The following is a 21982-nucleotide window of genomic DNA, read 5'->3' on the forward strand; positions in this document are numbered from 1 at the left end:
TCAGTCCTAGTCTAACCCCAATTGTTCTCAAAGGCCCCACCTCCAACTATAATCACTTTGAGGGTCAGGGTTTCAATATATAAATTTGGCGGGGTTGGGCACAGTTCAGTTCATAACATGGGTACTAGGACAGATCTGGCCCAGTGGTCACAGTCTGCTCACCTCTGTTCTATCCTATCAAAATCCCATCACCTTCACGTCATGAAACCTACCCTTCCCATCCAGCCTTTCCTCTCCAGTTATAACCGAGATGCTACCCACAGTTTCGAACACTGGCTTTCTGAAGCATGCCAGAAAGGTTCTCTCTCGGCCTGGGTGTGCCAAGGCTCCTCTACCAAAAGCCTTTGCTAGTATTAGACTACTTGTAGACTCTCACGCCCATATTTTAAAAATGTTGTTTCACCAAACGGTCTCTGTAGAAAGTCTGTTCCTCAGAGCATATATAAAGCCTGCGGTGGAAGTGGTGATTAGGAGCTACCTTCTAACAGAAGACAGGCACAGCCTGAAGGCAAGAAAGAGGGAGAGAGGGCACAGTTAGAGCTATGACAAGAATGCTGTCTCCAAGATGGCAGGAGGCACATTGATTAGAAATGGCATTTAGGGGGCACCTGGGTGGCTCAGTGGGTTAAGCCTCTGCCTTTGGCTCAGGTCATGATCTCGGAGTCCTGGGATCAAGCCCTGCATCGGGCTCTCTGCTCAGCAGGGAGCCTACTTCCTCCTCTCTCTCTCTGCCTGCCTCTCTGCTTACTTGTGATCTCTGTCAAACAAATAAATAAAATCTTAAAAAAAAGAAATCTTAAGAAAAGAAATTGGCATTTAAGTGCCTTACAGATCTGTTATATTTAAAAGCAGATAAAGCAGAGCAAACACCGCCTGGACACTGTATGCCTGTGCAACTGTCTCTAGAAGCCAGCTCCCTCTAACTTGCTCTGTCGCCAGTTCCTGGGTGTTTTCTGCAGTGTCTGTGATAGAGCCAGAAACTGCTTCAGCTGTGTGAGAAGCCTAGTCCATTGTAGCCGGTCTTGGGTTCTGTGATCCCCTTAATTTAGCCATGGTATATCACTTGGGCTCCGTTGTTCCCCCTCATTTTCTTCTTGGAAGAAGCAATAGCGCCTCATAAGGCGTAGTATAAATATTGATGCGGTAACTTGTTTCCCCTCTGAGCTTAATTATGCTTTCCTAGATGTACTTTCAGGAATTTAATGATTTTCTAAGTCTTCTTAAAAACATCATACTTGGAAAGAAAAAAAAATTAATGATTTTGTTTCTTTCAGAACACACCATTTTCCAGTGAATTTATATTGCCGAAGAGATCATTTGGCAGTTAAAGTGGCAACGCTACTTATCCAGAAGGCATTCAGTAGTATGAGGGACTCCTGGTCACAGTTTTTATTGCTGTTGCCATTTTGTTTTTTGATGTGTAATTTCTTGACCTGTCCAAAAGGATCACTTGGGCTAAAAAATGAACGGGAAATCACAGTTGCTGGTAAACCCAATGGGAAATTATATTTATTTTATTTTTTATTCTTTTTCCCCAATGGGAAACTGTATTTCATCATTAAGCAAGGAAAGGAAGTTTCAATAATGAACTCGAATTGTGAGTCATTTTACCAATGAAAATTACCAGAGAACAATTACTCACAGCATTAGATATAAAGAAATACTAGCCTTGGGGGTGCCTGGGTGGCTTCGTTGGTTAAATATCTGCTTTTGGCTCAGGTCATGATCCCAGGGTCCTGGGATCGAGCCCCGTGTGGGGCGCTCTGTTTAGAGGTGCGTCTGCTTCTCCTCCTTCCCTCTGCATCTTCACCCGCTCGTGCGCTCTCTCTCTCTCTCTCTTTTGTTCTAATAAATAAATAACATCTTTAAAAAAACAAGAAAAAGAAATACTAGCCTTAGTGCAAGATAAAGGGCTACCACTGGTTTCTTCCATTAAGTTGATGAAGATGATTAAAACTTGATGAAGTCTCAAGCTTCTCATTTGCAGACCACGTGGAGAAAGCTGAAGTCAGTAATATTCATCTTCCCTTTTGCTTCTGAATAATTCTCTACACAGTGGAAAAAGCATTGACCCTGGAGTCCAACAGACCCAGACTACAATTACCACTGATGGTCACACACTGCGTTTCGAAGCCTGTTTATACTTTTGAAGAGGGAGAAAGGTATACCCATCCAATGGACTAAATGTGAAGTTCAAGAAGACGATGTCTACACAGCATCTAGGCCTGTGCCGATCCATGATGTGTGCCTAAGAGACATCAATGTCCTTGACTTGAGGTGTTTGTTTTTAATTTAAAAAATGCAACTACTACACAGGAGTGATAAACAGGGCTGAGGGAGGGGAAAACCCAAGATGAGTTGGAGTGCCTTAACTTGTGGTGCCAAATAGCGGAAGTGTTCAAAAAAGGATGGGGCATGTTCAAAGGACATAGAGGTCAACCTCCCAGGAGACAGGTAGAACAATCTGCATGACAAAATAAACGGTACCAGATTAGAACACATAGAATGAAATAAATATCCATCAGGTCACCTATATACAACAAAGTAAATGAAGAAATAAATATTTGGGGGCAAAGGGACAGCTCTACCTTACCAGAAGGTAATTACCAGAAGGATTCCAAGTAATAAATGCAAAAGGAATGAGAGAAAAAGAACTTAAGATCAGAACACCACAGTGATGATTGGTGTGGGAGAGATACACTGATAGGTGCTGGAATTATCGAACATGGTTTGAGGAGAAACAGGATATTGGTATTATTTCAGAGAATTATCTTCAAGTAATCTATTAATTACAAAGGAAAAAAAAGTCAATGTACTGTGGAGAAGCCCAGTGGGCACCATCTTAATTAAGGGATCAACGTTAACATCACTAGTAGTAAGACATGCTGACATCATGCATCTCTTGATATAATTCACTGAAAAGTGATAGCAAATCACTTCTGAATATTCTTGTAATGACCACCTGACCATGAGAACACATGTGACCAGCCCAAACTGAGGGAGAGTGTGCAAAAAGCTGACCAGCCCTCTTTAAAAGTGTCAGTATCCCAAAAGAGAGAGAAAGTGTGAGGAACTGTGAGGATGAGTAGGGGCTAATGAGGTATGATAATAAAAGGCAATGTGTGATTCCAGACAGGACCCTGGAACAGAAAATAAAAAAAATAAAAAAATGGTGAAATCCACATACAAACCATTGTTTAGAGTATTACACGAATGTTCATGTCTTAGTTTTGGTCACTGTATTACAGTTATGCAAGTTACTAACATGAGCGAAAGCCATGGGAAGGGTATACAGAAAGTCTGCACCATTTTGCAGCTTTTCTATAAGTCTCTATTTCAAAATAAGAAGTTTTAATAAAAGACGTTAGTATGACTGAGGGACAAGTCTGTATCTTTTTTTTTTTTTTTTTTTTTTTTTTTTTTTTTTTTTTATGTACTATCCAAACACATGTTTCAGTGAAACACACCTGGCTATAGCCCATGCTGATGACCAACATGTATGTGACAGATGCAGCGCCAAACAACCCCACTCTTGCCTCAAAGACCTTGGAGAATCCAGAAATGACTTTTTTTTTTTTTTTTCCTTTTTTTGGGCAGGAGTGGCTTGAAGAAAGCGTACTAGGGAAATGTTTTTGCCAATCTGTTTCCTTCCATACAAAGAGAAGTCAGAGTTAACTCCTGGCCTCTCTCGACCTGTATTCCCTCATTTTAAAGGGACTGACATACTCGATGGGTAAACGTGGGAAGAATAAAGCAGACATACCCTGTCCATCTGCTTTCTTTCCTTCTTGGGAGTGAGTAGGTCGAAGCAAATAGGTGTTCTGCCGTGCTCCTCAGGACAAGAATCTTCCCCTCTGTGGCCCTTACAGACTGGGCAGACCAGCTCATTTGGAAGCCCATTTGACACTCACCCCAAAGACATCCCCTTCATCTCATCTTTCTCAGTTCCTATGGTGTATTTTTGCCCTGTTCTTTGTTTTAGTTCTCAATTTGCTCAGAACCTGGGTAAGAAGAAAGGCTGCTAACCAGTGGGCGCACTCTAGACTCCACCAGGTTCCATGGGCCCCAGTCTGCGTGGTGTCCTAGAACTGAACTCTACAGCCATGAATCTCTCCTGAGTTGGAGGCATTTTCCAATGCATCTCTATTCCACATAGTGTCTGGACTTTGACCATCATAAACAATAACCATTTAACATAGCTTTTGTTGGATGAGTTGAGCTGGACTGGGACAAAATGAGGATCTAGAGGACAATACTCCAGTCCACCTCCAAACACACACACACTGATACACAGGTGAATGTGAGTCGTCCCAAAGAGTACGGGGCTCTACTTCTGTTGACCTACTGGCTCTAAGTCTATTTTTAAAACAAGCAATTTTCCTACTTTTCTCATTTACCCTCTGCCCCAACAGCAATTCACTGGAGGCATAAAGCTCCCTCGTCTTTACGGACCATCATGCATTTATCTTTTCCTTTGCATCTGCTCTCTTCGCTGGTACAAAGATGGGAGTTTCTAAATAGAGCCTTTAATAGTCCATTGCTTTCACCCCACGTTGTAAAATTTAGTTTTAATTTTTTTATTTTTTATAAACATATATTTTTATCCCCAGGGGTACAGGTCTGTGAATCACCAGGTTTACACACTTCACAGCACTCATCTCCCTGATATGAGGAAGTGGTGATGCAACATGGGGGCTTAAGTGGGTAGGAGAAGAATAAATGATACAATTTAGTTTTAAAGTCAACCTCTACGACAAACTGCTACTTGTAGGAGTGCCCGTCTGGGAGTGAGACTAATCTTCCTCTACTCGAAAAATAACCAACAGTTACTGCATAACAGAATTGTGATTACATCACAATAAATATTCTATGCAGAACTAGGAACAACTCCTCAAAGAAAAATGCTTGGAAACGGGTAATTGGAATGAACTATATGCATTTTCACTGAGCTTTGAAAGAAACTGGGAGAAAAAAAGATCTTCGATCTGTTTCCAAGTATATATTTTTTTCTCTTAAAGAACACCCTGTAAGGAATTTTGACAAGTGTCTGCATTCTAACGGGAGCGTCTCAGGAAGAAGAGGCTTATCTATATTTGTGCCTTGTTACTGCCATGATGGGCACCGTTTCTCAGGCATAAAGAAAGGAGGAAACCCAGAATGTAGTTCTTTTCTGGACCACTTTGTGGTCTGGCTCTTAAGTACTTTCCCTTGTGCCATGGATGTGAATATTTTAAAAGCCAAAGAAGCCCTTCCATTTGAGCTACAGATGGCCACAGAAACCAAACAAGCATGCTAAACAACTCATTTCAAAGGGCCAAAAAAACAAAACAAAACAAAAAAAACCCAAAAAACAAAAACAAGGCAATTGCCAAGTTCTACACTGCACAAGCAGACGGATGTCACCGTGCTGGTAGGACGGATACTGACAGTTTATGGAAGGAGCTGCGGGGACCCCAAAGGTAAAAAATCAACGTGTCTCTTGAAACCACGAGCACCACCACAAAACAGACATGAAACAAGATGCTGCAAGAACGTTCTTTTACCTTAGAACAGGGATGTGTTAACTTCATTATTCAGAAGCCTTTGATTATCCTTTTCAAAAAAATTTTTTGTTGAGTTTAATTTTCAAGGCTGTTAAGCATGGATGCCAACTTAATTATAGCAAGCAAGCAAGCACCCTGTAATTTATGGGGCCGATTGTTAGTTTTACTTGAGTTCCATGTTAGATTTGGATTTGCCTGCTCATTTATAACTTTCTGAGCCAGGAAGGTTTCTGCACAGTCACTTGCTTTTCCTCAGCTGGTGTCTTTGTTCCCCCGTTTGCCATGGGGGATTGAGGGAATAGATATTCATGACTTATTATCTCAGTATTAACAGTGCCCTTCAATAATTTATGAAATCGTGCTCCTGCATTTTTAACCTTAAAGTCCTTCCGATTATTGTCTGAAAGGGTAAGATTAACATAGAGGGGCTCCAACTTGAATCGCCAGTTTCTCGCACAAAAATTCACCCCAGGAAGGAAAAACAGAGTCGCTGGTGGCATAATGGCTCCAGATGGGATGAGCCCAGATCATCTAAGTCTTTAACCCAAACCGCCCTTGTATGTATTGCCAGAACAAGGCATTCTGTTCTGTGGAAAATAACCTCACACTAAAATGGAGTTGTATTCACATCTCAGCCTTCAGTGAACCCACATTCTGAAATGTCACAGACATCCTGAATTCAACTTCAAGACCTCACTCCCTCGTGTATCTGCTCCTTTTCCTTTCTAAGACGTACAGTGATTTAGGATGAAGGTCCTTTGACAATGCATTTCAGTGCTCACTGAAGAGAAGGTGACGCTGAGGACAGGGGATTATCCCTGTTCTGTCTCCAGGGGCTCCTAGAAGCACTGTGCTTGAACTTTCTGATGTTGTACATGGATTTCTCAAAAGGTGATTTGGTAGACACTGTCCTCCTTACAGCAAGGAGTGGCCACAAGACCAGGTTCTGACTGACCATGGAGAGCAAGAAGAATTCTCTTGGAGACCTTTGGGAGAGTTATCTTTTTCTTATTAAAAGGAAATGCTGGAGATCAAATCTCCTGATGTTCTATTTTCCCTTTAACTTGGACACAGCAGCCACCTTGTGACCAAGGGGCAAGAAGTCTTAGAACAGAAAGCCAGCATGCTTAAAAAGTGAGAAGGCAGATAGAGAGAAGCTGGCTTTTGATGGCATTGCTGAGCTCGGACCACCTCGACTGGGCTGTCTTCTTAGGTAAACAACAAATGTCTATATGGCTTCAGTCCCTGTCACTTGCCACCAAATGCATTGTTAAGGGATCCAGAAGGTGAAGTCTGGAGAGCAAGCAAGAGGACATGCAAATCTACCAGCAGAAATGGCTGGTTTATTCCCTTCTGGAGCTGTGCACCATAGACTAACAAGGGATGGAGGGTGGGGGGAACACAGTGCTTTTCGAGGCCTGGAAGCTGTTCCAGCCAGAGCTTCTTGGAGAAGGACACTCGGGTTTCACACTGGTATTAATGATGTTCAATAAATGGGGCAACAGTACAAACAATTAAGTGGCTCTCAGAGCTCAGTGAAACACTGCCTGCGACAGACAGCAAGAAAGCAAAAACATGGTCCTTTTTCCATGTCCCCGCTTCCCTCTCTGGCACAGTGTTTTTCCAAACTAACTGGTTTAGAAGTATGTCCCCTGGCTCTAAGTCTGGATGGCTTCTCTCTGGGGGAGCATACCCACTTACATTTCAAGCTGGCATCACCTATGTGGGAGAGGCCCATGGGTGGGGGACAGAGGTCTGCTAGGGGAGTAAAAGCATGTGACTAAATGTGGGGGAGGAGAGTACTTTCTCCCTTAGGAAGTTCACAACCGAGACAGATCTCTGTGGTGCACCAGAGTTCCAAATAACATAAACCTCCAGCTGATGGGATTGGCCAAGGGCTGACTTGTCCCCTGCTGGCTTGACTACCAAGCTAGCTGGAGGGAGGTGTGTGTGTGTGTTTCCAGAAAACACTCCTATGCAGGGCACAGCTAAGTGGGCCTTGAAAGCAAGCTGACAAACTAGAAAAACTGGGGGGCGCCTGGGTGGCTCAGTGGGTTAAGCCGCTGCCTTCGGCTCGGGTCATGATCTCAGGGTCTTGGGATCGAGTCCCGCATCGGGCTCTCTGCTCAGCAGGGAGCCTGCTTCCCTCTCTCTCTCTCTCTGCCTGCCTCTCCCATCTACTTGTGATTTCTCTCTGTCAAATAAATAAATAAAATCTTTAAAAAAAAAAAAAAACTAGAAAAACTGGGATGTATTATACTTCAGAGTTGTCCCTTAAATGACAACGGTGACAAACAGGCACCAGTCAGCTTTCTCTAGCTTATCTGAAAAGCGAACCATATATTAAGCCTAACTTGGTCTACTTTTCTTCTTACACTGGAGATTTAAGCTCCCTCATTTCTGGTCTAAAAATGTTTAAATGCCAATCAACCTATCTGGTTTTACTTGAAACTTGTTTTCTTCAAGTATATCTATTCAGCAAATATGTCTTGGGTATCTGCAAACCCGTGAGTGAGTCTAAGTACGTGTGTGTGTGTGTGTGTGTGTGTGTGTGTGTGTTGGGGGAGCGGAGACAGGAGGAGGAGGAGGAGGAGGAGGAGGAAGAGGAGGGAGGGGGGGGAAGTAAGCGAGGGGGATGAGCACAGCATCTCTTCTGGAGCCTGTATCCAGAAAAGGAAACCATGAATGAGCTCTACTGCATAAAGCTATAGTTCAGTTGGATTAGGAAAAGATAACTCTAAAACCCAGAAGGTTTCTGGCACCAGGCACACTGCTGGCTGGAGAACCCTGAACGAAGACAAAATTGCCAAAACATCCTTGTGTCATCTCCTGTCTCCACCTACCCCAGGAAGGTCAAGTCTCCAATGCTTCTCCACAGGGAAGCCGGAAAGCCCTAGCCAGCCTGTCTCCACAGAGCCAGTTTTTACACAGCTTGGTTCAGTCTCTCTAGATCTTAATCCACTTACATAAAACATCTGCTTCTGCCTTGCTTTATTCTTCCCTCCCTTCCAACAGCAAGTGACAGGCTGAGTGGAAAACAGGTTGACCTTTCAGAGAAAGTTAGCTAACTCTTCACTCTCCAGGTGCAGCTCCGCCCACCCGCTGCCTTTCCCTTGGAAGGCCTGGAAATTCTCCCAAGAACCTGACTCGGCTTTGAAGCCCCGTTTCTTTGCACTCCCACTCTGGATGTCTTCACTGGGTGGAAAAGTAGTCAACCTGCCCAGCCTCTTGTTATTTCTGAACAGATTCTCTGAAGTTCCCGGAGACCCAAGTGGTTTGCTAGATTTTTGCATAAGCAATAAAACAGTGCATAAAACCCACTGCCCGGCATCACTTAATACACCTGCTCCTGTACATGCTTTCTGAAGGATCCTCAGTGGAGGGCACTGGAAACTGCTTGCACATTCATATTGATGCCCAGCGCGGCACGCACGGACCACAGCCGGGCCCAGAGCCGCTCGCCTGGCGCCGCTCGCCTCTGGCACTGTCTCCGGTCGTGCCTCCACTCCCGCCAACAAGTCCAAGAAATAGAAAAACATAAAAAGCTATTGTCCGTGTCCGGTGAGAAATGAAATGCACTGGACCAAGTATCACAACTTCCTTAAAATAATACAACACTTCATCACTTTTGCATCTGGATCCCGCTCATGGTTTGCAAAGTCATAAAGCTGGAGATCAGCGTGGTGAACCAGTGCTGCTTTGTTCTATTTAAATGCATTCCTTTAAAAAAGCAATTTATTAGAAGCTCTCGATGATTTCACCTTATCTGAAGCACTCAATTCAGTTCATCTCCTGCTTTGCTTTGTACCATTGGAGGTGATCGGAATATTGGGAGCAAAGTATTAATAAGAGAACATGCCCTGGGGCTCTGGCCTGTGAAAACAGCTCCTGAATCACAATGTGGCCACAACCCAAGAATTCATGGCATCTGCAGTCATTTTTTGGCTTACTTGCAGGCCCATTCATCACAGATTTGGTTTAAGCTCCTAAATTATAGACAAAGTCTTTCGTAGAATGCGCAAGTCTCCTCTCCCCTAAAATGCCCTCACTTCTACTACAATGGAAACTGTGGGTAGGGAAGAATGCGGCTTAGTTTTTGAGGGAATAACAGAAAAAAGAAATTTCCCACTTTTAAAGGAGTACGTATTTCTGCCTCCAGGAAGGCTGTTAACGAGTGATTTGGTAGTCAGGGAAAAAGGCCAGACTTACCCCTGTTCCCTGAGTATTGGTTGTGGATGACCTAATCATACCAGAATCCCATCTCCTTCATCAAAATGCGTCCCCAGAATAAGTCTCCACCGGCTCTATCCTCAAGCCTTCTCAAGGGAAGAAAGAGAAATGGACCGCTCAAGACATTTAAGGCCTCAGGAAAGAAAATTTTCTTCTCATCTGTAAAATTATAAATTAAGACCTCTTCTAGCCTCTAAGGCGCAGGATTCCTGAGACTCCTGGCCAGTCAGTGATGCCAGGTGTTGGGACGGGCAGGGGAGATCCCAGTAAGAGCTTTGGGCAGCAGAAATAGCCCATCAAGTGCCTGAGGACTCTTGTGGTTAACATCAACCGATTCAAGATCCCTTCGTGCAGATGCAGATTAAGTCTTTAGTAGATGGCAGTGGATGGAAAGCCCAGTGCTTGGCACATCGATGCTTAATGAACAGGCATTCCTTCGCCCGACCGCTCGATGGACTGACTTGCTCTTGGTATAGGTTTTTATTCAGCTCAGCAAATCGGCCAATCAGTCCATGGAGTTTTAAGTTCACAAGCACATCTCACCCCACCCCCATTCACATCCCCTCTGTAATTCAGGCATTTCCCAGACCCGAGTTTTCCCTTTTGTCCCTGTATAAGCAGGAGGGAAAACATCTCAAAATGAGATGTGAAAAGGATGAATTAAAACAAAAAATACTGCCCTAAGCAAAAGAAGCCGGTCACAAAAGCCCATATACTGCATGGTTCCATTTATATGAAATGTCCAGAATAGGCAAATCCGTAGAGATAGAAAGTAGATTAGTGGTGGCCAGATTCATGGTTGCCACAAGCATGGGGTTTCTTTTGGGGGTGATGAAAATGTTCTGGAACTAAATATCTGGAATTAGACAATACTTATGACTCTGAATATCCTAAAAACCACTGTATATTTTAAAAGGGTGAATTTTATGGAACCTAGATTATATCTCAAAATTTTTATTACAGAATGCAAAAAAAAAAAAAAAAGGCCATTATAATGATGGGAAGAATTCTAGGGAAGAGAAAGGACTTGAATTTCAGTCTCATTGGCTCTGTGGTCTTAAGCAAATTGCTCAACCTCTCCACAACTCAGATTTACCAACTATCAAATTAGGATGGTATCTCACTGTGAACATTTTAGGCTAATTATGAGAATCCTACTATAAGGAATTCAAGGTTACATTCAGGAACTCTCTCAACCTGAGGACAGAGGAAGTTGTGTGCAGAGTAACCTGGACTAACATACCTAGGCTGGTCTTCAGAGGCAGATACAGATTATAGATGAGGCAAGTTCTGATGGGCATTCTGGCAGGTTTCTCCTTTTAGGATTGACTTTTAAAGGTGGTTATATGGACAGCATTTTCCCCCGTCTTGCGTCTCACAAGAAAACAGGTAGCTTGTTTCTACATTTTGCAGGGGAGGAAGCTTAGCCCGTGGGAATGGGACACTAAGTAACGTCTTTAAAGTTACCAAGCATGGGGACCTGGGAACAGGGATGTTCTCTCTTCCAGTGGAGCCGAGTGTCCTTCCCTCTCCAGTACTAAAAACAGGAGGTGGGGGCTTGACTCCTTCTGCATGGTGTGCTGATAAACCTTGGCCAGAATTGGGCATTAGAACCTGAGTCATTCAATCATTCTAAAAGCTTGAAAGAAAAAAAAAGAAGTTGGGGGGCGGGGGAGGATGAGAGGGAGGGACAGAGGACAAGGAGATAGAGAAAAGGAGCAGGAGGCGGGCAGGAAGGAAAGAAGAAAGCAAGGGTGGTGAACGAGGGAGAAAGGGAGGAGGCAGGCTGCGGAGCCAGATCTTTTTTGTTTCGGGAATATACAAGGGAAGCAGATTTCCTTTCCAAAGTTCAAAGGAAATGGTGTGTTTTATTTTCATGCTCCGCTCCACCTTTCACTTGGGAAAACCCCCCCAGCTTTGAAGCCTCTGTGTTTAAACTTATTAGGAAAACCATCAATGATGGAAGCTTTCATGAAATTGTAGCAGGAGGAATTAGTGTTACGGGGAGTTGGATCCATCTTCAAGCATTTTATCTATGGAGACGGGAGGTCCCCCTTGGCCGCTTGTTCAGCTGGAGAGTTAACGTAAACAAATGCTTCACTTACTGCACAGTCCAAGGGACTAATGTTACACTTGATAGTTACTCTCTGAATACTTCCTCAGCAGCCAGCTCTGCCTGCCACCTGAAAAAGATGGATGCTTCTTGAGGACTAACTGAACAAACTGACTGGCAAAATGTCTCACCCTGAAGAGAGAGGTGTTCTTTTAGTGGCCTGCTGGAAAGGAGGCAGTGTATTGACATGCACTGCACAGAAGCTTCTCCTGTGTAATTCATGGCTTGATCGAGTTTGACACAGAAACCTTTAGAGCAGGGCCGTGTTAACATTTGAGGAGAACTTTCTTGGCATCTGAATCTTTTTTTTATGTTAAAGATTTACAACCTGTTGGAATTTCCTTCACAAGATTAAGTTAGGGTTGGCTCTGGACTTGTTTCTTCACTTCATTCTTAGTGGACAGTCCGTAGCACGTGACTGATTCCAAATGGATTGGAGGGTGAAAAAGAAAGGGCTGCAGGTGGGACCCAGGTCCTAGATCACAGGAGAGAAGAGGTAGGAGAAGAAAAGATATGGGGTCGACAGGCGACGTTGGGAGATCATCACACACTACTGATGCTCTTAGCAAGATTGTTCTGGGGGAAAAAAAGGTTAGAAAAGGTCTTTGTGCCTACATTATAAGATAGATTAGGTAATTTATGATCTGAATGTCTGCAAAGGAGGAAGACTTAGTACTTCTATTTTTCTGATACAAATTATACAGGTGTGGATGCAAATCTATATAGGGAAAATGTAAAGAAAGAAATCACATATGTGGATATGCCATTGTGTGTGATGCGTATGTGTACTTTAAGTAAATAATTCCACGTATAAAGGAACTGTGATATAATATTATTGATTAGCAGCATGAACCCTTCTTCCTGCCAAGTCTACCCCAAGGACAAACTCGAGCCTATTATTTTAAATTATGGGGAAATTAAGCAGTGCAAAGACACAAGAAAAGATGGTGGAAATGGGAAGCTAGCCATACAGCCTCACAGCAGATGACTGACTGTTCTGGGGGCATCGGATCCTCACTTGTTAGCCTTTATTTAGCTCATGAGGAAAGAAAGCATAAAAGTAACCCATCCGAGGCATGGAACCATCCTTGCCCAACTTCATGGGCAACTAACTAATCCAAAAGGAACACAGCCATTACTTATACAGCCATAATGTAGATGCAACATGGCATATAAATCAGTAACTCTTGTATCGCAAAACAGACAAATAGATTAATGCATGTTGCAAAGGATGGGTGAAGAGATCGATTAGGTTACTGATTCAGACCATGAACTTTCTCTCAGTATACTGCATTTAACTTTTAAATAAGGTTTAGGAGAACCTGTAACATTTTGCTCACTGACAGAGCTATATTTTACTAAGGGCAGAAATTGGCTAGTCTATAAAAATTAAATTATGCCCCTTTCACTGTATCTAGTCAAGAGGAAAAACTCTAATTACAAGATTGCACTGTCAAACAAATGCAAATTCACATTCTTTATATCCTGGTTTAAAAATTCATACGGGGGGAGCTTCTATTCTGAAATGAGAATCAATATTTGAAATATTTTTTCGGAGTGCGGTGATAAGCAAGAGTAAAAGGAATGTCATTATCACGGATGCTGGTAAGCAGACGCTAACTCATTAAGAGCAGAACTTGGGAGAACAAGTCATTCCTTATGCAAACATTTAAATATCAATTAGTAAGGACAATGAAAGAAGGCTTTCCTTTTCCACAGCCCCGGTGCCTTATTACTCTAGAAATGACCAGAGGGAAAAAGAGCAGTGGGAAATAATCTCTGCACCTAATAGGAATGCCACCCTGGGGGATAGGTAAAGGTTAATGTTAAATGTACTTCCCGACTGAAAATCAAATGTACCTGCCTCAAAATTCATAAGAGCTGAGTTTGCACACTTAATCCAGAAAGGACTAACTAAAGGCCCGAATGTATTGCATCGCTGGTATTTTTTTTGGGAAAGAGAATGCCTTTCATCACTGCTTAATGTCAAATTTGGTTGGTTCATTAAAATCTCTTCATCTGTTGAAACCGTGCTTTTCCTAGACCTATGAAAAATGCCAGTCCATATAGTGCGAGGCTTTAAAAATCCTACTGGTTCGTTCTCATATTCATTTAATATGCATTGCCTGTCCAGTTAACCCATTCACTAAGCCTGTAGGAACATATGGACATGAACACCATCTAAACCTTTAGCACTTTGCCTGAATTCTCTTCTCAGGCCAACTTTGGTGGCAGGTTTTCCTATATAAGGTGCTGGCTCAGGAAAGCGGGTGCCTTTTGATAATAGTTAGCTGGTGGACCAGGTGTGTAAATTTTGGGGCCCTGGTTTCCATCCTCTAGAACCCAAAAAAGTTGGTCCAGACTTAGGGCATCCTAGAGTCACTTGAGGAACTTTAAAGGGACCCACGCCTGGGTATTTGACAGTCTTAGGGAACTGGCTTGCTTCTTCAAGGGTGAGGGGAGGCAAGTGGATCTCAACAAAACTTCCAGGACGATTCTGATCTGCACCCTTAACTCTGAGTTACGGGGCCCTTTCAGCTCTAATGCACTAGGGTTCTCAGAACCATTCTCGGTTCTCAGAATCCAATGAGCATAATTCTGACTTTGGTTTTTAAGAGTCGCATGTAACAGGCGTGACTTTCTTTCCCCAGAGTGGCAAAATGAACCTGCAGAATTAAATGCTGGTGGGTTGGGGCCTGGGGGACCAGGGGCTGAAAAGAGGACGACGGGATTTCCTGACCTGCTCTCCACAGAGCACCCAGGAAAGGACCTGCTGCGCAGGAATGCGATGACTGCACCACCTGTGGTCCCCACACAGTCGGATCCTAGTTTGGCTCTGCATCCCCGCCAGCGCCGCAGCAAGGTTAAGTGTCACTTACATTGACTAGTCTCACCACTGCATGGAGATGAAAATGGGAGAGCCTTGGAAGTATCACTCCCCCCTCCCTCCACATTGCTCTTTTGATGGAGGAACTAGCATTTGACTGACTTCTACTGAATTCAGTCTTAGAATGTGCATCCCTCCCCTTCTAACAGGATTTTCCTTGGAGTTCCTCAACTCTTTCCATTTTTCAGACTTCACTATTGGTGTTGCTTCAGTATTTCACTCTTGGTCCACCCTCTGGACTCTGACACATGGCTGGAGAAGCTTAGTTTGGAGAGAAGGTGCCCACCTTGATCATTGAAGAGCAACTTTAGACTTCTAGCACATAAAGATAGGGTGCTAAGGGTTCCCATAGATAAGGTCGGCATTACAGTATCTGCTCTGCCTTTTTTTTTTTTCTTTACGCAAAGCTATCTGGAGGAGAGAATAAAGCAAGAGGAAAAATGGCACTTTGAAAATGGAGTGTGTGGTATTATCGCACATGTACTTCTAGAGAGGAAGAAATAGCTCTCAGAGAAAAGGACGCCTCATTTGGCTGTAGTTTGGTTCCTATCTTTTTTCTTTGGATCAACAATATCCCAGCTGATAAACATGATATCCGGATAAGCAGTGGCCTAGAGGAGCCCAAGGAATTTCCTAATGTGTCCAGGGCTTAGCCCTATTTTTTCCTGGCTCTCAACTACTGCCTTTAAGAAATCTTAAGAAAGAAATCCTTGAAAAAAAACAAAAAAACAAAAACAAAAACAAAAAAAAACAAACCAAAACAAACCATGAAAGTGTTGAGAGTAATTCTGGCTGAAAGCCCCGCAGTTCCTCTAGTAGGAGGGCACATTTTGCTCAGGTTAAATGCTCAGGCATGAAACCCAAGCAAAAAATCACCAGCTATCAACCCTAGCTACAGAATCATCACTAAATTTTGTTTTGCTTTTGTCATAGCCCGAATCGCAGGACAAACGACAAAACAATCAATGCGTGCTGCTCTTCTTGGGTCAAGTTATTCCTGAGAGCAGGTGGGTTTCAGACTTCCCGAAAGGGCAATTTTGGTGGAAAGAAACCACACCTAATGACCTATAAAGAACAGCTTTTAAAACCACGAACGCGGGCGCCTGGGTGGCTCAGTGGGTTAAGCCACTGCCTTCGGCTCAGGTCATGATCTCAGGGTCCTGGGATCGAGTCCCGCATCGGGCTCTCTGCTTAGCAGGGAGCCTGCTTCCTTCTCTCTCTCTCTCTCTGCCTGCCTCTCAGTGTACTTGTAATTTCTCTCTGTCAAATAAATAAATAAAATCTTTAAAAAAAAAAATAAAAAAAAAATAAAACCACGAACGCACAGCGCATCATGGCACAGTGACGAACTCGCTCTCTGCTCCTCCAGCATCCCTGTACTTGGCAACAGGGCATTTCCAGGCCCTTCTCGGAGAAGCAACTACTTTTCCAAGGTGCTGCCTTGAAAGCTGGAGCCCTGACATTCTTTTGCTAGTGGATTAAGAAAACCACAGATTTAATTCCTTCAACCAAATGCTCTGTGGGCTCCGTAGTTCAGCAAGGTAAAGGCGAGCAGCCCTTTGGTTCAATTTGCATTAGTCAGCACATGACGCTATTTCCCCTATTTTTATTATCTTGAAAATGGCAAGGTCTCTGTTGATGGGTTTGACCTTGGAACGAAGTTCCAGTTCCACCCATTTCCCCCAAGTTTCAGATGTACTCTGATTTCTTGTAACACTACTAGAAGGGGCTGGGGGAAGTCGAGGTCAGGAAGACCCTGGCCAGCAGGAGTTAAGTGAGGTCCGCTCTCCCAAGACCCTCTTCTCTGCACCACGAAGCCCAGCACCACTCGTCAGCCAGCAAGCAGCTAAACTTGTGGGGCTGGAAACTATATTCCTTTGAACAATCTTAGCAATTTGTGCCTGGAATTTGATGCAGTAGCTCTAAAATTAAATAAAGATCCTGTAGTGTTCTTCTAAGAAATATGGTGTGGCTCTATGACAAAACACATTTTTCAAGCTCTGACCTCTGGGAACTTCAACTAGCTTCATATTTCAGGCTGACATTGCTCACAGGCTACTGTCTAGTTGCCCAAGCAGAGATGGTTATCCATATATTTTCCACCTCCTGATCAGCTTTTAGCAGAGGGAGGTGAGGGGAGTAAATAAAAAGAGGAGAGACACTAATTTAAATGCACTTCCCCTCCTGAGTCCCTTGGGGAGAAACCCTGGTAATTAACTCTAATGAGATTAAAGTAACTTGGAACTCTTCATGTTGCCGGCTCTGTAAAAGTAAATTTGTGATAACCAGTGTATGTGCATTAAATCAAAGTCAGTCCCTTTTCCTGTAATGCAGTGGCCCCCCATCCCCCAACTCCTTTCGCCTGGCCGAGGCTGGCGAGGGGTGGAGGCTACCGGCTTCTTACCCGCGCTTTGCTCCATCACTTCTTTCTGACACATGTCTTGAACATTCACCGTGCAATTCACGATGAACTCGGGGGAGGAGCAGTCGTTGTTCAGCTGGAATTCTTCACACTGATAACACTGGATTTGCAGCGCAAAGCCTGTGGGGACAGACGCAGTGGGTTCACAACCAGCACCCCCCACCCCCCCACCCCGCCCCCTAGACTATACCGGAAACCGCGATCCTCCTCTGCCCCAGCCAGCCCGATCCCTGGGGCGCTTGGTCTCCACGTAAGGCGGCTGGGGCTGACGCCGGCAGGGGGCGGCGCGGATACCGAGGGTCCCGCAGGATACAGCTGAATTCTGGCTGCGACCCCTGGACCAATGTTCCCGAAACAAAGAGCCCGTCCTACCCCACACCTGGGCTCCCCCACCCCCAGAAGCTGAAAGGACGGGTACACAAGCCGAGAGTGAAGTAGCTCCAGAGACATGCTTCAGCTCCAATCTACAGCAAAGGATTTGCGTAATTGTTAATTGGTTACAAATTACTTAATTACTATTTTGGCACCATTTGCGACTGTATTCGCAGACGCCTTTTCAGGTTTAATTTTTGTCGTCAGCGTTCCTGTGCTGTGGCTCCGAGGCTCCCTCGGTGTGGCTACGCGACCACCCAGGAACCCCGGAGGCAGTGCTGGACGCCAAGTGGGGCTGCGCCGCGAGTTCCCGGCCTTTCTTCGGGACAGTCCCCGCAGCAGCTGGGGGGGGGGGGACCACAGCGTGTACAAGGGGCGTGTGTGTCTGTGTCTGTCGTGTGTGTGTGTGTGTGTGTGTGTGTGTGTGTGCGCGCGCGCGCGCGCGCGCGCGCGCACCCCGACCCGCGACACAACCACCATGTCTTTCTGGCTCTCAGGGCAACCGTTTGGCTAGGGTCCCCGGTTGGAGTCCCAGCTCTGCGGCTCTCGTTCGGGAGCTTGGCTTAACTGGGAGGAGTGAGACGTTTTCGCACCCCTCATCGCCCCTGTCTGCTCTGCTCCGATCTAGGAGCTCCAGTCTCCCCCTGCTCCGACAGACAAGCGCCGGACCCCGCGCTTCTTCCCATCTCCACGTCGGTTGCGCTCTAAGCGCAGCAACCCAGCTCCGGAGCGCCCCGGCCACAGGCTGCCCAGCGCGCAGCTCACCTGTCGGCGGCGCCACTCCCGCGGGTTGCGGGAGGCGCCTGGTAACTTGGCCGGGTCAGAGGGCTTCATCGCCCCTTCTCCCTCGGCAAATCCCTGGCACCACTCAGACCCTTCCTCCTTCCCAGATCTGCTTCCTCTCCCGACCATCCAGCCCGAGCATCTGCAGCTCGATTCCCGCAAATCCGCCTCTACCGCCTCTCCTCCTGCAGCGCGGGACCTGGAGACTTTCCCATCTAGCGTCTCTGGACACCGGCACCAGCGCCAGCCGCCGCCGCCGCCAAACTCCTGCTGGGCAACCCCTGCGCAGCTCGGGCCCGGAGGTGGGTGCCCGGGGGGCGAAGGGGCGGGCAGGTAGATGGGGTGTGAGCGCCTGGCGGGGCTGCTGGCCTTTTCGTTTTCTTACCTTGAAACAAGAACAATCCGCAAAAAGTTGCTGCGATGCCGAGCACCCACATCCTCCCGGCGCCGCGTAGCCGGGAGAGGGCAGGCGCATCAGAGGCGGCGACCGCGGCGGAGGCTGTCGGGGCCGCAGCGGCTGTGGCTGCCGAGGCTGCTGGGGCCCGCGCTCCTGCCTCCGAGGCCACCGCCGCCGCCAAGAGGAGCCGCAGGTGCCGCCGGCGGCGCCAGCATTGCCCGGGCCGGGGCTCCCGGCTGCGGGTCGCCGCTCCTCCCGCTGGCGCTCCGGGGCAGAGCGCGGCGTCTCCGGAGTTGGCGGTTGAGACTGGAGGAACTACTGGCGAGCCGGAGCACCCAAAAAAGTCTCGTCTCTTCTCCCCACCTCCCACTCCAGGCACCACGTGACGGCTGCCGAGTTGCGGTGGGGGTGGCGGGCGAGGAAGGCTGGGACCGTCTTTTCATGTCCCCACCCCCTTCCTATCGCCCTCCTCTCCCGCCTCCGCACGTCCCCAGGACTGGGACGCCAGCGGGAGAGGGAGAGTGTAGTTTCTCAAGGTTGGGAGGCTGGGGATTGGGAAAACGTGAGGAGGGCGCAGCAGGTGCCGCGGGGACTGGCCGGGCGCTGACTGCGGGACCTGCGAGGCGGGGTCGAAAGACTGCGTGCTCGACTGGGCCCTGCGCCCCCCGGGGCTGTCCACTCCGTTGGGGTTGCAGCGACGCTGGCAGTGGGAGCCGGGTGCCGGGGGCGGCTGGCTGGAGGGGGACGTGCTCCCGTGCGCCTGGCAAAGTTGCACACCTGCAGGCTCCCTGGGATAGCCGATGCAGCTGCGCCCTTTTTATTTTTCCCTCGGAGAGGCCCCTCATTCATGTCCGGGCTTGGCTTCAGCTGCTGCAGGGTGGGCGGGGTGTGGTGAAGACCCTGCCCCGACCCGTGCGTTCGCCCGCCCGAGGCAGCCTTCCTTCCGCTGCCTGAGCGCACAGCTGGAGGGTGTAGTGACACCGCGAAGGGTAACCTAGCTTAGGACAGGTTGGTCCCCGGGGACAACTGTCGCGAGTTCCCACCGGAAAGCAAGTCGGGGTGAAGAAGGGAATTGCTCTCTTCTATCCCTTTTCTCCAAAAGCTCGGGCATCTTCATCCTGCTCGCCTTAAAGTCACGGCTTATTAATACATACTCCCGTGTCCTCCCCTGTACCGCGCCTTCACAGCCCAGGACTAAGCCTCAGGCTGTCCCGGACCCCGCTTTTAAGCTCCCGCCCCATTCCCCCCCTCTCAGTCAAGCGACCCACCTCCAGTTCTCCCGGGACGCCAGGGTGCTAAGTTCGCCTTCCTTGGAGCCAAGCCTTGCAGCCGGTGGTGCGGGAGCCTCTGCGCCCCCGTCCTGGATCCCGCACGTCGCCAACCCTGTCCCCTCATTCCCTGGAGAGAATCCCTCTGTGGATATAGCTTCATAAGCTTTGCCTCTCTTCACCCTCCTACGCTTGGGCCACCCCCTGGAGGAAGCTCTCTCAGGCCAGGACACTGATTATTTATTTCCCCATCTTGCCAGCAGAGCAGGTCTGGAAATGGGCTTAAATGACTTTCTTGTAATTCCTCTGCAGAGATCGTTCCGTATCTGCCTCAGGCTCCTTCTCTCCCGTTGCCCCCCTCTTCCTTTCATTTCTAGTTGGTTAACCCCTTGGGGAGACTGAATGCTTTGACCATTACCCGCTTGTCTGCAGACTCTGATCTTACAATTGCCTGAATTACTATCTCTGGAGTAAAGGGGCCAGTTTATTTATTCCTTCCCAGAATTGATTGTTGTTGCACGTGTGAGATTCAAATAACTGGGCCAAAGGATTCTTAAACAAGTTCTTTTAAGATTTCAGAGGGTGCAACTGTGATAGGACTTTTATTCAGAAATGAAACAGAAGAATTTTTAGAGGTCTGAAAGACAATGACACTTTACATAATTTTCATTTAAGATAACAAAATCCAGTATAACAAATTGCACAAATTAACCAAATAACACTGATTATACAATGCTCTTTTAACAAATAAGTGTGTACTGAAGTAACCATATAGATCCTAAAAATATTTCTATTAAGCCTAGTTTACAAGCTCCTGTACAAAAGCAATTATAAATAGTTCACATCTAGAAAAAATACAAATAACCTTTAAAATAGAATTTATCCTCACATATAAACAGACTTTGTAGAAAAAAAAAAGTATCTTAAAAAGTATGAATTTTTTTGTAGCACCAACCATTCATTTTATTTTTTAAAAAGTGAAAGTTACAGATAAGGATTTGGTTTCATTTCTAGATTACCCAGATTTTAATAGAGCAGGAAGATAAAAAATGTCAACAAATATGGTTAACAATCATAAAGAAGCACTAAGGAGAAGAGGATGTAAGGAAATGTTTGGAGGGAAAACCTGCTGTTGAACATACAATTAGGTCACTTCTGATCCACTTCCCTTCACATCAGTGTCACCCTTTGAGTACCTGTTACATTTTTCAGTGGAAGCAGAATTACGTTTCCTACTGGAACTCGAATCTCTGGCAACAATTGTGAAATTGCACTGGTATTAATGTTCCTATCACTTTGAGATTGTGAGTTAGAGATGACCAGGAGCCCCCTGATTTTTGGCGGGGCCATTTTAGCTTTACAGGGTGAACCCACAAACAATTTGACTACTAGGATAGTGAAGTCAAAGGACACCTTAGCTGGAATTTTTAAAAAATATATTATCAACTTCTGACACTTAGTACGTCATTTCAAGAGCATGGCACGGATTCAATTTATTGCTGCTTTTTTTTTTTTTTTTTTTGGCTACAAATATAATTTCTTTTCCAAAAATTTACAACTTCTGTACAAGTATTCAAAAAAAGTGCAAAATTAAGACTTCTGTATTGTGGGTGTGTTTCCATTTCGTCCTCGTGACACACAACAAATGGAGCCTATCTTTATTGCCCTGTCAGAGAAGGAAGCTCCCATGGGCTGCTTGCTGTGAATCTGACAATGCAGTCTCTGGTGTTGCCAGGCTTTATTGCTGCTGTCTCTATTCCCCTCCCCACACCCCCTTGTTGCTTAAGTGCTCCATTTTCCGCTCACTAAGAAAAATAAAAAATTAAAAAAGGTCCTTTATACATCATTTGAACCCTGACTTGCACAGGAAGAGAAGCTATCATACAAAGAATCACTCAGTGATTCCAAATTGTCTACCCCAGGCCTATCTGTGCTACTCAAAGATGCTTCTTCATTTTTTTCTTTTT

The 21982-nt window shown here is 45.9% G+C and overlaps 1 protein-coding gene across 1 annotated transcript in view; it reads right to left on the minus strand.

Moving 5' to 3' along the window:
- Window positions 1-18870, minus strand: part of LYPD1 (LY6/PLAUR domain containing 1) — a 42441-nt gene extending 23571 nt beyond the window's left edge. Inside the window, exons 1-2 of the mRNA XM_059166697.1 lie at window positions 18736-18870; window positions 17178-17315 (exon numbers count right to left, since the gene is read on the minus strand). Coding sequence (XP_059022680.1) covers window positions 17178-17315; window positions 18736-18787 — 190 coding nt within the window. The 5' untranslated portion in view covers window positions 18788-18870. The remainder of the gene's footprint in view (window positions 1-17177; window positions 17316-18735) is intronic.
- Between the last annotated feature and the right edge of the window lie 3112 nt (window positions 18871-21982).

Source organism: Mustela lutreola, chromosome 3 (genome assembly GCF_030435805.1).
Source record: "Mustela lutreola isolate mMusLut2 chromosome 3, mMusLut2.pri, whole genome shotgun sequence".
Lineage (NCBI taxonomy): Eukaryota > Metazoa > Chordata > Mammalia > Carnivora > Mustelidae > Mustela > Mustela lutreola.